The sequence below is a fragment of the Schistocerca gregaria genome, chromosome 2 (assembly GCF_023897955.1).
Source record: "Schistocerca gregaria isolate iqSchGreg1 chromosome 2, iqSchGreg1.2, whole genome shotgun sequence".
Classification (NCBI taxonomy): Eukaryota; Metazoa; Arthropoda; class Insecta; order Orthoptera; family Acrididae; genus Schistocerca; species Schistocerca gregaria.
This window is the reverse complement of record NC_064921.1, coordinates 197,058,018-197,074,267: the sequence shown is the minus strand read 5'-3', so window position 1 is coordinate 197,074,267 and position 16,250 is coordinate 197,058,018. Positions and strand designations below refer to the sequence as shown.

Here is a 16,250-nt window from a genome sequence, read left to right as displayed (position 1 = left end):
GCCTCTTCCCGCTCCTCCCCTCAACCCCCTCTGTCCCCCAAACACTGGGTATTCAGGAAATTCTGCCACCTTAGGCCCTCTGCTTCATACAATATCTCCAAAATTGTGGATCCATGTGACACACTGCCTACACTATCCTAGATGAAAACAGGGCTTGGTGTTGTTTGAATAAATTTCCATCTAGACAATTTTTTAATTAAAACAATGTAAAAGTTGTAATGAAATACAAAATGTATAGATCACTATTCCCTACATAAAGAAGGCAAAACACACACACACACACACACACACACACACACACACACACACATACACACACGGAGGAGGACTTTCTTGAGTAGATTAATAATATCAGCCTTCTTTCAATGTGCATGTCTGTTTTACTCACAACTCATATAACAAACAACATAGAATACCACCAAATTTTCTTTGTTTACTTCATGATCAGCACACTCACATATAACTAGTTCCTGTAGTTCACTGTGGTTTATATTTAATAAATTATTGATGCCTTACACAAGAATGTGGCTTGATGGCCTAGTGAGTAAGTTAGAAAAGATATAGCATTCAACTCCTCTTAAGATTTTTCCTGTCACAGTGCTTATTTCACTGCTAACGGTGATTTGTTAATGACAAAAATGTCCAATTTCACTAAGGTTTGGAGACTGTATCAAACTGCATGTCTGCCTTTAACTGACAGAATAAGTCAGTTCTAAAGCTATAGGAAGACAATGGTATTCCACTTCTAATACAACCATCCCGCCCCCAGTAGCTGAGTGGTCAGCGTGACAGAATGTCAATCCCGGGAACTCTGCTTTTGGAGTAGACTGTTGGTATAATTACGTCCAGTGAAGGCTGAAGTGAGAGTGGTGGTGTATTGCTGTAAAGAGCCTGCATCTGAACTAATATAGTTGCCTCAAGTGTCAAGGTTGTATGAAAGGGGACATTTGACATGAAAACAATGGAAACTGTCAGAATGTAAGTACTGTTGTTTGTTAGTGGGTTTGATGTGGACAGAAATGTGTAGCTGGCCTTTGGTGAGGATGAGATCAACATCATGGAAAGTGGCTTGGGATTTGGAATAGGACCATGTGAAACTTAATTGGTCCCAGTAATTTTAACAGATGATTCCATACAGCATACGGTGCTGTTCCCAACAATCAGTCTTTCCTTCTCATCCCCTCTGATAAGTCTCCCCTGACCTGGGGTTCTGGGTGACTTTTCTAAACTGTACTCCTTTCCCTAAAGCTCTCCAGTCCTTTTCTTTCACCCCTCTTCCATCCCCTTCAACTCTTACCCTAGAAGAAGGAGCCATTGGCCCTAAAAGCTTGTGAAAGTTAAACCCTTTTGTGTATGTGTTCCCCTGCCATCACGTGGAGAATAAATTTTTTTATTTGCCCATTTACATTAAAAATGCTCAAACATTTCAGATTGTGGAACAAATGTAACTACAAGACCGATACTTAACTGGAAACTAAACATTTATAACAGGAACAAGTTTCAGCAATAAAATTACCATTGTATGAAGTAGAATATACATGCACAATTGTTGACATATGGTCAAGGTGGAAAATGAGTTTTTACAAAGTTGTGGTTCACTGGCTTGAGGTTAACCTCAATAGACAATCCAATACATTAGCATGTTTGAAATTTTTTGTAGTTAATAGCTATGATCATGTGGCCACAACGCTAGATGAAATTCATAGAGAATTCATTTTAGACCCAATTGATTGCAACAGTATCTAATAACAGTAAAAATTTTGCAAAAGCTTTTACAGAATCTGATGTGTCCAATAGTAGTCCTATGAAGGCAGACGAAGAAGAATACGTGAATGCTCAAGACAATGCCAGTGACTTTGGTGAAGATGATCATCTAGAAGTAACAGACAAATTTCCAATCTAGTACAACACAGATATCATTGGATATTATACCCACTTACCATCACTCTCTCCATGCAATGTACGTGCATGAAATTTGTGTGCTATGAATGAAGCTAATTGTGTCCTTCAAAATCTTGATTAATTTGAAAAACACATAGCATTAACTAAAATTTTTTTGTAAAACTACAGAACTGTAATTTTTGTGGAATGCTGCCGGTTATCTAAAGTCATTAAAGATAGAATGAAATTAACACTATGCAGCAGAGTGTGCGCTGATATGAAACTTCCTGGCAGATTAAAACTGTGTGCCGGACCGAGACTCAAACACAGGACCTTTGCCTTTGTGGGCAAGTGCTCTACCAACTGAGCTACCCAAGCACAACTCACAACCTGTCCTCAAAGCACTAATTCCACCAGTACCTTGCCCCTACCTTCCAAACTTCACAGAAGCTCTCCGCAAACCTTGCACAACTAGCACTCCTGGAAGAAAGGATACTGCGGAGACATGGCTTTGCCACAGCCTGGGGGATGTTTCCAGAATGAAATTTTCACTCTGCAGCAGTGTGTGCACTGATATGAAACTTCCTGGCAGATTAAAACTGTGTGCCAGACTGAGACTCAAACTTGGGACCATTGCCTTTCGCAAGCAAGTGCTCTACCAACTGAGCTACCCAAGAAATACTCACTGCTCTAATTCCACCAGTACCTAGTCTCCCACCTTCTAAACTTCACAGAAGCTCTGTTGGTAGAGCATTTGCCCGCAAAAGGAAAAGGTTCCGAGTTCGAGTCTCAGTCCGGCACACAGTTTTAATCTGCCAGGAAGTTTAATTAAAGATAATTGAAAATGTTTTAGGACAATTTCTAATGAAGGTTAACTTACATTGTGAAATAGTTTTGTTAGACATGTCCATAAAGTTACTTACTGCTTCTTGAGATAGAAAAATTTCATGAGAGACACAGAGTTTGAGTGCCTATATAAAAAGTTTATAACAGTTCCTACCTTATTACTGAAACTCTGAATATATTGTAAAGTGAAAAAATCTTGATGACTGCATGTAAATTGTTTGAAAACTAGTCTCCTTGAACACTGCGGCATATTGACAACTTTCAAGAAAGTGCCAAGAGACAATTTTTGCACTTTTTTGCCTTTATACATCAACTGAGTAGATAAACCTATTGTAGCACTGCCTCACCCACCAAAAATGGAGGCTTACCATGAACCTCAGACATGAAAGTGTCTTCAACAACTGTGGAATACTTTATTTTCATATGGGTCACTAAAGCAAATCTTGCGAAATCATTTAAACTTTCTGTACTGAAGTCTGAAAAGTAATTAGTCTGAAAACTATCCCAGAAGCAGCAGAAGGAAACTGATGAGCACACTATACAAAATATGTCTTGCTACTTTGTCAGATATCTTTCGCTCTTGACATCTGTTTATATTTCTAATGACTTCATACTTTAGATGGAATGATCTCATATTAATCACATTATTATATATTAATTTTCTCTGTTACTATGGTTGCTGAATGCAGATATATTAACATAACATACTTTTATTTAGTACATGGATACACTTTTCTTTATAATGTAAATGTTTACACAAAGTCTGCATCAGTTTTTTCAAATGAATGTATTCTTTGGGATGCTCAGTTGTGTTTAGTTGGAACTTAGTGTGACCTTCTCACCTTTTAAGAATATAATAAAAGTTTAGCTCGTTTCACATTTAAAAGTTTTGCCTTTCACTGCTCACACTATAGGTAAAAGATGTGTATTTTCTTCTTTTTTACAAAAGTTATCCTAATGTGAATTTAAGTATAGTGATCAAACATGGCATTATTCATAATATCCAAGTAACAGGTTTTAATTGTTACATTTCATACATATGCCAAAATTTCTATTTTGCTTTATTTTTTAAACAAATTTCCATCCCCATGTCATTTGGTAAATGCTCTTATACAATTCCACAACATTAAAAATGTGCAAATAAACTGTGTAAAACCACACAAATGACTACAACATAGTTCCCATAAAGTAACTGTGGTCATGCATAAAAATACATGAGTAAAATCAAAAGACTTAACATAGTTCCATCATGGGTGTTAAAATACAGGTTGTGGGGTGTATAGATAGGCAATGTGATTTCTTGTTTTTGTAGGCAAATTGCAGTTTCTCAGTACCCAACCAATGAACTATAGCCTACCATTTGCTTCACCTACACAATTGTTCCACTTCATGTCTCTAAACATTGTTACTCCAAATTATTTGTATAATATGAGTGACTGCAGTTGTGACTCATTAATCTTGTAGTCAAAGGATATTTCACTTTCAAATTTTGCAGGATAAACAAACATTTGTCTACATTAAATACTAACTGCCAACCTTGGCACAAATCTAATCAAGATCTAAAAGGATCTTACTGCAGTCGTTACTGGATATTATTTCCTCTTAGGTAACTGCAACATCTGTAAGAAACCTGAGATAGCAATTAATTTAACAGCAACATCTGTAAGAAACATGAGATAGCAATTAATTCTTTCCACCTAGGTATTAATATGTCACATTTACAGCAATACTTCTATTGTAGCCCCCAAGATGTACCTGATGTTATTTGTGTGTCTGGAGATGACCCGCCACCTAGGATAATCTGCTGTATTCTTCCTGTTAGGAAATTTTTATCCAGTAAGAAACCTAATTTGATAAACTGCAATAATGTATTTTCTAGGTTATGCTGTGATACTGAATCAAAAGCTTTCTGAAACTCTTAAAAACACCACATCAACTTATTAAACATTGTTGTTTCCACTTCCAACTGTCAAATAATTTATTTATTGCAGTTGACATTTTGAGTATTATTATTCACCTTCAGGCAGAAGTTTTGATTTCAAATATTCACACAGGCATAAATACAATCACTAGTCCAAACATTAAGCGAGTATGAATGGTGTCTGAGACATGAGGTATACAAATAATCATAAAACCAGATAAAAGTCACCATATGGTCCCAGCTGATGGATAGGTAACAAATATAACAGACCAATTTAGGAAGTATATTGTCCCAATCAATACCATAACTCTTACCTCATTGAGGACAAGTTATCGTTCACATAATCTCAGTACCAGTAATCTCTACCTTGTGGATGATATAAAATGCAATAGATTATGAAGCATCAACACAACAAACCTATAGAACTCTGTCATTGGGTAGGAATGTCTGAAATTATTGCATTTTGTTCTAATTACCATAAAATGAAATCATGCAATGCAAGGTTACTTATTTTCATCTGTTAGCCAAAATACCTGTTATTATGATATTGCAGTGCCTGCATTGTTAAGAAGAACAATGTAATGTTCCTTCAGACATGCATGGATGCATAAATACAGCTACTGATCCAAATGTCGATACTAGCCTGTGACTTGCAATTAAAATGTCCTCCCCTTTACAGTAATTACATAATGTGTGTACGAGTACAGGTTGTGATGCAGGAACGATGATATGTGGTAGTCTGGATATGGGCATGAGTTGTGCACGGGTAGTCGAAGCAGTTAAAGTGGAAAATTCAGGTTCAAGTCCCAGTCCAGCATGAATTTGCATTGTCATCATTCCTTTATACAGATGACAGTTGTTTGTATGTACTGAAAGTCACTAATTTTCAAAGTAATTAAGACAATTTGTTGAATTATGCAATGCAAAACATGACAACAGATCATCAAAAGCTGCTTTCTGTATGAAAGACAGAACTACCGTAAACACTAATAAAAATGTCTATTCAAGTGTATACCAAAAACACGACTGGAAAGCCGTGCTTAATTTCATCTTCATATAATTACGAAAACTATGGAATTCATTGTTGATTCTGCTTATTTGATGCAAACTTCTGTGATAACAGTGTTTCATGGCTGAACAGTATGTCTGAAACTGATAAGAATATTTGAAACAATTTTGTAATCACATCAAATTAACTTGATGTCATACTTTTTAATTGTAATATCTAAAAATTGTGCGCTAACAACTGAGTAATTGTTGAAAAGCCTGTATAACAGTGGGAGTTGGTCCACTAGAGAGCACTGTTGATCGAGGATTTTGACGGACTGCCTTTGCCACTTTGTGCAATAAAAATGCAATGAAAAGTGTAAGGTTGTATCTTTTACTTAATCCATATAACATGCTTCAGCATGGACTTTAGATCTGAAACCTGTTCTTGAGAAGAATTCCAGGACAATGAGCAGAAGACAAGATAAATACCTGAGTTACGTCACCCTTATGAACTGGTCACATTTCATAAAGTTTAAAACTACAGCAAACTTATATCTTTTTCATGGTCAAAAACAGAAATACATTTTTTTCAGAAAAAGAAGACGTAGTATCCCACCCTGCAGCTCTCAAGCCTGTGCTGCAAGTCCAGACAGTCACAGTCTACATTGCCACAGAACTGCCAGTCTTCTATATAGGCTTTGCACTTGACTCAAAACCTGCAGACATTTCTTGGAATAAGAGCGTATTAATCTGGTTTGTTTATTGGACAAAGTGTTTAACTCAGATGATTTCTTTACTTAGTTATATTCAAATAATCTTCTCATAAACATCACAAAGTGTGGTAAGACAAGTGATTTGCTGTTCAGTATCAGATTCAATTGATCAACAGATGACAAAAAACTAAAAATAACACCACAATGTGCAAACACAAACATTAATAGGGCTTAATAATTTCTAAAACAATTATAATTTGTACAAAATCAAATGGTTTTAGTGTTTCCCTTGTTAGGAGATAAGTCAGTGCATGAGGACACAGAATTACAAATATGCCACAGAAGAGAAAAATGTTACCATAACTTTGAGTCCTGGTGGACAAATTTTTTTACCAAGCGATGGCAACATGACAAACTGTTCTTCCCTTATGCTATTCATCTTCCTGCATTTTTTCCTGCACAGCAGCTGTAATTTAGCTTCTGACAGAGGATGCTGTAATGAAAACTTCAGATATGTCTTTTGTAGGTATTTTACAATACTTATGGACTTTACCACTATTCTTGCTTTATAAAGAAGACTAAAAAAACTCTAAATCTCTCTCTGTCCATTATTTGTGAAGTTAATATGAATGAGTTTTTAGCCTTTAATATCAGAATAATAATTAAACAGGCGAGATATACTAATCATTACAGTGATGCTAATATATTCAAAACAGTGTAAGAAGAAATAAAAAAGTTGATCTAAATACCTTTGAATGTATATGGTGAAGATGCAACATTCCTGCCTTTGTATTTTACACTTATTTTCAAATTTAAGCAAGTATGATACAGTTTGTATCTCACAATGTAGCTCCCATCTTTCCTATCAAGTATATTAACCCAAACCCGACAATATTTGAATTCAGAATCTCCAGTTATATCAACTGAGAAAACATCTCCTTGGGAAGTCTGAAACCTAATAACAGAGAAGGCTACCGATAATCATAATAGTAATGATACACTTAGTAGCAGAAATGGGATCACTGACATCTAAAACTGTGGCAACAAAACATAATAGTAGTAGCACAAGAAATATCGTGACATATTGTTAATTTTCACTTTATGTAACAGTTAGTGATAGATACAAATTAATTTCAGAAGTATCTAAAAGAAACCATATGACTGTCCTATGACATTATATAAATATCAAAGGTTTTCCAAAACACACTTACATACTGCAGCATCAGGGACACCATAAAAAGGAAAAACACACACACAAAATAATATACGAGCCCAGCGTACGCTTATGGTTTACGGCATATAGCAAGTGCAGTATAACTAACTAATCGCAGGAGACCAATGACTTTCTTCCGTAAAAAGCTGATCATCATACTCTTATTATTTTTGTGTTGCAGTATTATTCAAGTATGCATTACACAAAAGTCATAACTGTATAAATTCCTCTGTAGACCAGTTACATAGATCAGAAGATTTAAATGACCAACAAATTCTCAGATCAGGCACAACGCTTTAAGCTCCTACAACACTAGTTGCATGAAAATACACATTTCCTTTTTTTTAAAATTAATATTAATGGATTTAAAAATGTAAAGTGTTTTCCTTACCTTTATGAGATGAAATTACAATACTGCTGATGGGCACATTTACAAGTATACAAACTATTCTGAACAGTTAGGTTCCTTTCTCAGATAGGAAAGAGGACCTTCAGGAGCTGAAACTTCAGTATTGCAGATAGACATATTTATAAGTACAAAAAAATTGTTCATACCTTCCAGAGCTGCTAGTTCCTTCGATCTGAGTGACTTGGCTGACTTTCACGAACTTATCCTTCTTCTCCTTTTGAGGAAGGAACTAACAATTCTACGAAGTATGAACTAGAGATGGGTCTTTCATGAACTAACGGGTCCAAAGGAACATTTCACTAAGATGAATGGAAGGAGCGAGGAACAAATTCTAAGGAACAGTCTTTCATAGTTCACTTTGGCCATAGCTTTCTACTTAATAGTTCCCGGGGATGGGAAACAGTTGGTCTCGTACCACAACAGTACATTGGCCGGTCTCATTCCAGCTTGGTCCCATTCCTGTCTGCCTCGGTCTCAGTCGTAGCTATCTACTTATAATTCCTGGGAATGGGAAACGGTTTGTCTCATTCCCACAACAGCATGTCGGCTGGTCTCGTTCCAGCCTTGGTCCCATTCCTGTCTGTCTCTCTTGTCCGGACTCGTCCTTCTTTGCATGGTCACTCATCGCAGTTTCACTGACGACTGTTCATAATTAGTTCAGTATCGAGTTGTCATTCATTTCGTTCACTTCACACACCCATTCTAGATCTCTTTCAAACCTTTTTTGCGATTTATGGTTCTTTTCATATTCTATTCAGCATCCACGACTGGTAATTAAAATGTATTTTATAATTATGTAAATTACATGAAAATTATGTGGTATGTAATAAATACATCTTTTCAGGTAACAAAATGGTATATCACCTTACTTCACTATTTCGATAAACAGAAGAAGAAATACTTGTAAAAAAGGCAAGATATTTTTGTTATTACACATGTGAAGGAAGTTGGCATAGCACACATGAGTGGCCATTTTCCATCTTTTTCTTTTTATCCAAGGTAAAAGGGCATGTTCATTCTTATGGAACCAAATGAAGCCCTTGCTCCATAATCGAGTATCTGGTTTCACATTTGTAAAGAGAATATGATAACTTCTACAATATTATTTCAGCGGCACACAATAAATCGGCCACCAATCGTCCTCTGTTGTCTCGAAGTTGTTGTTTGCATTAGCTTATTTGTTATTTCTTCACTGTCTAATTATTACATGTTTATTGATTCTGCTCATAGCGGTCAACAAGTCATGCATAATTGGCAAGCAGTCTGTACTCATGGCCGATTTTTCGTGTGCCACCTTATATCATTTCACTGCGATCAGCCACATAACACTGCAGTTGAATACACGAGAGGTTTTGCAGAATCATGAAAATTATAAGTGTGTAAGAATTCTGTTATGAATAAAAACTCTGTACTCCAGGTGTGGGGCAAGTTCCCCCTCTTGGTGCCTTCCACCTTCAGTCACCTATGCTACTAATTTTCAATTTCTCATAAGAGCAATATACCAAGCACAAATTTGAACGGTGAATGAGTAAAAATGAACAGTTCCCAAAAAAGAGTGGTCATCAGTGAACTAGTTCCCAGGAATGAATGAGTTTGCCCATCTCTAAGTATGAACAGTTTTTCCTACCTGTAAATATGTGTATTAGCAATACTAAGATTTTGGCTTGTGGAGGTAAGAAATGGCCAGCTTTAATTTTTACAGTTTTCTTGCATTAATTTTCCTTTTCATATAAAGTAATATTGTTAGACTTTGCACATCTTTAATGATTTACTACCAAGTTTCATATAACATAATAACTAAGAATTATCACTCATCACTTCTTTATCATTTTCATATTGCAATTAATGAAGTTCATTTCTCTTCTGCTGAAAACTCATTAATTTCTGCATTACTGCATGCCAAGGAGTACATCAGTTAGTTTGTTGGTTAGTTTCATGTTCCAGGATCATATGAACAATAAATCATAATGATGTGGAACAAGTCATTTTACATTCTGATCACAAATTAATTTGTAAATACAGCTACATGCTGAACATTAATAAGCTCTTTTTTTTAATATACAGATGTGAGTTAGTAATTCCTACCTACCACCTTTAACACATTGCAATAATAGAAATTCTTCTACAGAATAGGAGGCATTACCAAGGAGAAAGATTTTCAGTTCGTTTTCAAATTTTACTTTACTTTCAGTCAAACATGACATATCAATGGGTAAGGAATGAATGTCATTTTTTTCTGGTAATGTAACTATGTATCTTATTGCTCCTTTGGAACTAAGAGGATTATTTACAAGAAACTTCATGAGGAAATAAATATACCATGAACCAGTAATCAAAGTTTCTACGAGATAATCATAATCATGAGTGAGCACCACCCACTACTTTGGCAGCACAGTTTTGAGCAATGAAGACTTTCTTTCTTAAAGATGAGTTACCCCAGAATATATTCCACATGATATTGAATGAAAATATGACAGATACCTATTTAAAGTTTCTGATTGGTCTCACTGCAATTTTTGTAAGTGCTCCCTGAAGTTGACTATCACCATTCAGTGGATCCTACTACATGCACAGCCACTGTCTGAAGATGATTACATGATAATCAAAACCAGTCACCTTTTTATAAACATGCCTTGTGATCTAGACTGTTTTATAATTAATTTCAAATTATTATTTAATGCTTGTAAAATTTGTTGAGTCAACATGTAAATGGCATTTTCAGTTGAGCAACTCTCCTAAAATCTGAGCTGTATTTACTGAGATGTTATTGTTACTCAGATGGGACACTATTCCGTAACACATCTATTTCTCAAAAATTTTGGAAAATTACATCAGTAGCCTTATTATACAGGTGTTTAACAACGGCATATTTCAATCCCTCTGGAGAAATATCTTGAGCGAGTGATGCAGCATTACAAGCTTCAGGTAAGACGGCTTATTATATGGGAATGAATATTTAGCACTCTGTTGGAAACACCATAAAGCCTTCTCAGCTGTTATTTTTGAGAGAATATATGTTGTTGTGGTCTTCAGTCCTGAGACTGGTTTGATGCAGCTCTCCATGCTACTCTATCCTGTGCAAGCTTATTCATCTCCCAGTACCTACTGCAAATTACATCCTTCTGAATCTGCTTAGTGTATTCATCTATTGGTCTCCCTCTACGATTTTACCCTCCACGCTGCCCTCCAATACTAAATTGGTGATCCCTTGATGCCTCAAAACATGTCCTACCAACCCATCCCTTCTTCTGGTCAAGTTGTGCCACAAACTTCTCTTCTCCCCAATCCTATTCAATACTTCCTCATTAGTTACGTGATCTACCCATCTAATCTTCAACATTCTTCTGTAGCACCACATTTCGAAAGCTTCTATTCTCTTCTTGTCCAAACTATTTATCGTCCATGTTTCACTTCCATACATGGCTACACTCCATACAAATACTTTCAGAAATGACTTCCTGACACTTAAATCTATACTCAATGTTAACAAATTTCTCTTCTTCAGAAATGCTTTACTTGCCATTGCCAGTCTACATTTTATATCCTCTCTACTTCGACCATCATCACTTATTTTGCTCCCCAAATAGCAATACTCATTTACTACTTTAAGTGTCTCATTTCCTAATCTAATTCCCTCAGCATCACCCGACTTAATTCGACTACATTCCATTATCCTCGTTTTGCTTTTGTTGATGTTCATCTTATATCCTCCTTTCAAAGTGAAGCATTTAGACTGCTGAGCAAGTTCATTGCCCCAAGTTCCAAAGAACTACCTGACCAGTCAGAGAAAATATTGCATGCATTCACTCTCGTCAAACACCAGGACATGGAACAATGCCTACCTATGTGCATCATAACTTGCAAACATGCACACATCACATTACAGACGGTGTCAAACCATCTCTACAACCCCATACATGGACCGATATTGAGTCATCAAATCAGGAGTACAGATTCTGGACATTGAGTTAAATGGTAAAACTACTACATAACCAACGGTTGCAGAAACCACAAAAAATGCATGCCAAATTTAAACAAACTCAAAACCCCAAGGTTGGAAATCTTTTATAGAAGCTCGAAATTTAGCATGGATCTCAATGCGAGATGCTTATAATAGTTTTCACAATGAAACTTTCACCGTAAACAAGCTCCACTGCCAATGAATCTATGTCTGGTTTGTATTAGGTGCAAAGACAAAGTAAGACATTGGGTAAGGCAGTAGACCAATTAGTGTCATGACACATCAGTGCAGCCTTTAAAGAATGGTGTTAATGTTTGATCATGCCATTGCTCACTGAAAGGTAGTTAGTTGTTATGTGATGAAGAGTGCTGCAGAATTTACTAAGCTGAGTAAATAACTCATACTGAGATTGCCGATCACATCCATAGTGACGTGCAGTGGACAACGAAAGCGTGAAACCCAATTTGACACAAAGGTAGAAGTTAGGATTTCAGCCAATATGCTGTTGACTGGCATAGCTTCTGGCCAATGGGTGAAACAATCAATTGCAGATAATAAATAGCGCTGACCATTGGACCCTGGAAATGGACCTACTATGTTGGTCTGTACACATGTGAAGTGTGTTGACATATCTGGAAAATCTCCAACTGTTGCATGCACATGACAGGTTATATTACTGTGCTGACACTGAAGGAATGCATGAGTCCACTCGTGATAATCCTTTTGCACATCAAGCCAGACAGAACTTTCTGAAACCAAGCGAGTTGATGATGTTACACCAGGGTGGCATAGACTGTAAAGGCTGTCAAAAGCACATCTGCAGAATGCAGGTGGCAGGGAAGGAAGAGAAGTTCCATTTGAAATGTCACAATAGAGTTACACATCTGAACCAGGGTGGTTGACTTGTTTCTTGGCCACAGTTTGTTGGTGGCCATTCATGCGGACAGACAGCTTCTTGGTTGTCATGCCTACATAGAATGCAGCACTGTGGTTGCAGCTTAGCTTGTAGACCACATGACTGGTTTCACAGGTAGCCCTGTTTTTGATGGGATAGGTGATGTTAGTGACCAGACTGGAGTAGGTGGTGGTGGGAGGATGTATGGAACAGGTCTTGCATCTAGGTCTATTATGGGGGTATGAGCCACAAGGTAAGGGATTGGGAGCAGAGGTTGTGTAAGGATGAACGAGTACATTGTGTAGGTTCAATGGATGGCAGAATACCACTGTAGGAGGGGTGGGGAGGATAGTGGGTAGGACATTTCTCATTACAGAGCATGACGAGAGGTAATTGAAACCCTGGCAGAGAATGTAATTCAGTTGCTCTAGTCCTGGGTGGCACTGAGTTACAATGGGAATGCTTCTCTGTGGCCAGACAGTGGGACTTTGGGAGGTGGTGGGAGGCATTCCAGACCGGCCCCAGCCTCCTCCTTACACCCACCCAGTCGCCACTCCCATCATGCACTGGTGCTACAGCTCACAGTGTGGCTTCAGTTGCCTGAGACTGCAATCATGTGTGTGTGTGTGTGTGGGGGGGGGGGGGGGGGGGGCGCTCACCTTAATAGCCAAAAGCTTTAACTATGAAATTCTTTTTGTTGTATCTATCTGCAACTCAGCATCTCTGCTATAATTTCTCTTATCTCATTTTCATGGTCCTTAAAGGAAATGCACATTGGCAGCAGTAGAATCGTTCTTCAGTCAGCTTCAAATACCAGCTCTCTTAATTTTCTCAATTGTGTTCCTCGAAAAGAATGTTGCCTTCCTTCCACAGATTCCAATTTGAGTTCCTGAAGCGTCTCTGTAACAGTTGCATATTGTTCAAACCTACCAGTAACAAATCTAGGAATCTGCCTCTGAATTGCTTAAAAGCCTTCCTTTAATTCAACCTACGGATCCCAAACACTCAAACTGTGCTCAAGAATAGGTCGCTCTAGTGTCCTATAAGCTGTCTCCTTCACATGTGAACCACATTTTCCTAGAATTCTCTTAATAAAACGACATTGACCATTCACATTTCCTCACATGTTTGATACATTACACCCAGATATTTAAATGACATGCAGGACACTACTGCATCTGAACATTATGGGTTTGTTTTTCCTACTCAAGCACATTAACTTGCAATCGCACCACATAGAGCATAGTTGTGATCGCTTAACTTGGGTCTGTCAGGAAGTGTCCTTGCATTAATTTTGTGATAATCAGCACATGGGCACCATGCACCACATTTCTTAGGTATTAGATGGAGAGGTGATGACTGTGGACTGCTTGAAGGGTGATTAATAATCTCTAAATTTCTGGTGATATCGGCATACATTTGATAATGCGATTGATCTTCCATAGTAAACAGTCACTGTAAAGAAACATAGAAGGAAATAGAGATTACTGGAGAATGCGAGTAAAACAAAGCATTGGTCTATCGAGAGATGCTGAATGAAACACACTTGACTGTCAAGAGAGCAATGCATGATACCTTCAGTGACTCAGTGATCACTGTATCAGAATGTTGTCAAATGATATTTCACAGACCAAAAAAAAAAAAATTCTGGCTTTATGTAAAGGCCATTATTGGCACAAAAGTTAAGTGTACAGTCCCCAGTGAATGACACAGGAACTGAAATTTAAGGTAACAAAGCAAAAGCTGAAATGTTTAACTCCATTTTCAAATGTTCCTTTGCAAACAAAAACTCAGGAGAATTGTCCTAGTTTAATCCTTGTGCCACTGAATAAACAAATGAAATAAGGTGTTGAGAAACATCTTAAATCATTAAAACTGAACAAAGTTCAGGGCCCAATGGAATCCTTGTCAAATTCTATACTGAATTTGCAGCTGAGTCAGTTTCTCCCCTAATTGCAATCTATCACAGATCCCTCAAACAGAAAACTGTGCCCTATTCATTGAAAAAGCACAGATCAAACCCATGTACAAGAGGGGTAGTAGAAGTAATCAATGAAACTACCATCCAATATCCCTGATATCGATTCGTTGTAGACTCTTAGAACATATTCTGAGCTGAAACATAATGAGGTATCTTGAACAGAATGATCTCAGCATAGATTCCGAAAACATCAATCATGTGAAACCCAATTCGCACTCTTCTCACATGACATACTGAAAACTTTGCATCAAAGCAGTTGCGTAAATGCAGTGCTTCTTGATTTTCGAAAAGCATTTGACTCAGTACTGCACCTTTGCTTATTGTCAGAAGTACGATCATATGGGGTATCAAGTAAAATTTTTGACTGGATTGAGGAGTTTTTGGAAGGGAGAATGTAACATTATCTTGGATGGAGAGTCATCGTCAGATGTAGAAGTAACTTCGAGTGTGACCCAGGGAAGTTTGTTGGGACCCTATCTGCTTATCTTGTACATTAATGACCTCGCAGACAATATTAATCAGTCTCTTTTCAGTAGTTATCTATAATGAACGTGGTTGTGACAGGTTCTGGAAATCAGGAAATAACAGGGAATTTCAAACATGTCAGGGAAATAGCAGGGAAATTTGAAAAAAAGAAAAAAAAACCACTGGAAAAGTCTCATTTTTGTCTCAGTAGATGAAATGTTTTGTTTACTGATGTGTCATGCATCATCACATTGGGTGCAGCTGAGTACATTCACTGCTTCCCTACTCCCTCATTACTAATGCTTCTCCCCTTCCTACCACTCCGTTCAGCTTCCATTCAATGCTGCCACCACTTCTTGCCACTGGCCATGTAGCATTATTGATTCTCATAGTATTTCAACAAGTTATCGGTTGCATGGATTAATCATCATGGTCTCATTTCATCAACAAGCTGTCTGTGACTCATGAATAGCTGGCCACATGAGTGGATTTCCCTGACAGGGCCAATGCCATAGAGTACTGCCTGTAAAACCATAATGGGATTCTATATGGACTGGTGACCTATTTGTTTTCCATTCTTTCAGTTGCTTCTCTATACCAGGGATGCCTATTATTATGCCTGTGCAAAGATCAAACGAAAATAGGTCTTTATGATCCTCTTGCGTGAATGACTTCTCAAACATGAAATTTAAAACTTCAGCTTTCATTTTGTTGTCTTTTGTAGCCAAATGAGACTGGTTGACATTTACTAGATAGAAGCTTACTTTCAGCTTGGTGATTTAATGTGGGGCCAGAATTTACTCATTTTTTCAGCAGGATCTTTTGCTAAGGTATGACCAGTGGAAGTTTTTGTTTGCTTAACTTATTGATCTTTTTTTACAGCCACACAAATTTCTACTTAATTTTCTACTAACTTTTGACTGTTGATATTCTCGTTTCTTTCTTTTTTTTATGGTAGGTCTTTTCCCTCCACAA

The 16,250-nt window shown here is 37.2% G+C and overlaps 1 protein-coding gene across 1 annotated transcript in view; it reads right to left on the bottom strand.

Annotated features, from left to right (window-relative positions):
* Window positions 1-16,250, bottom strand: part of LOC126336667 (protein O-glucosyltransferase 2-like) — a 60,101-nt gene that overhangs the window by 31,370 nt on the left and 12,481 nt on the right. Inside the window, exon 2 of the mRNA XM_050000614.1 lies at window positions 7,101-7,306. Within this exon, the coding sequence (XP_049856571.1) occupies window positions 7,101-7,306 (206 nt within the window). The remainder of the gene's footprint in view (window positions 1-7,100; window positions 7,307-16,250) is intronic.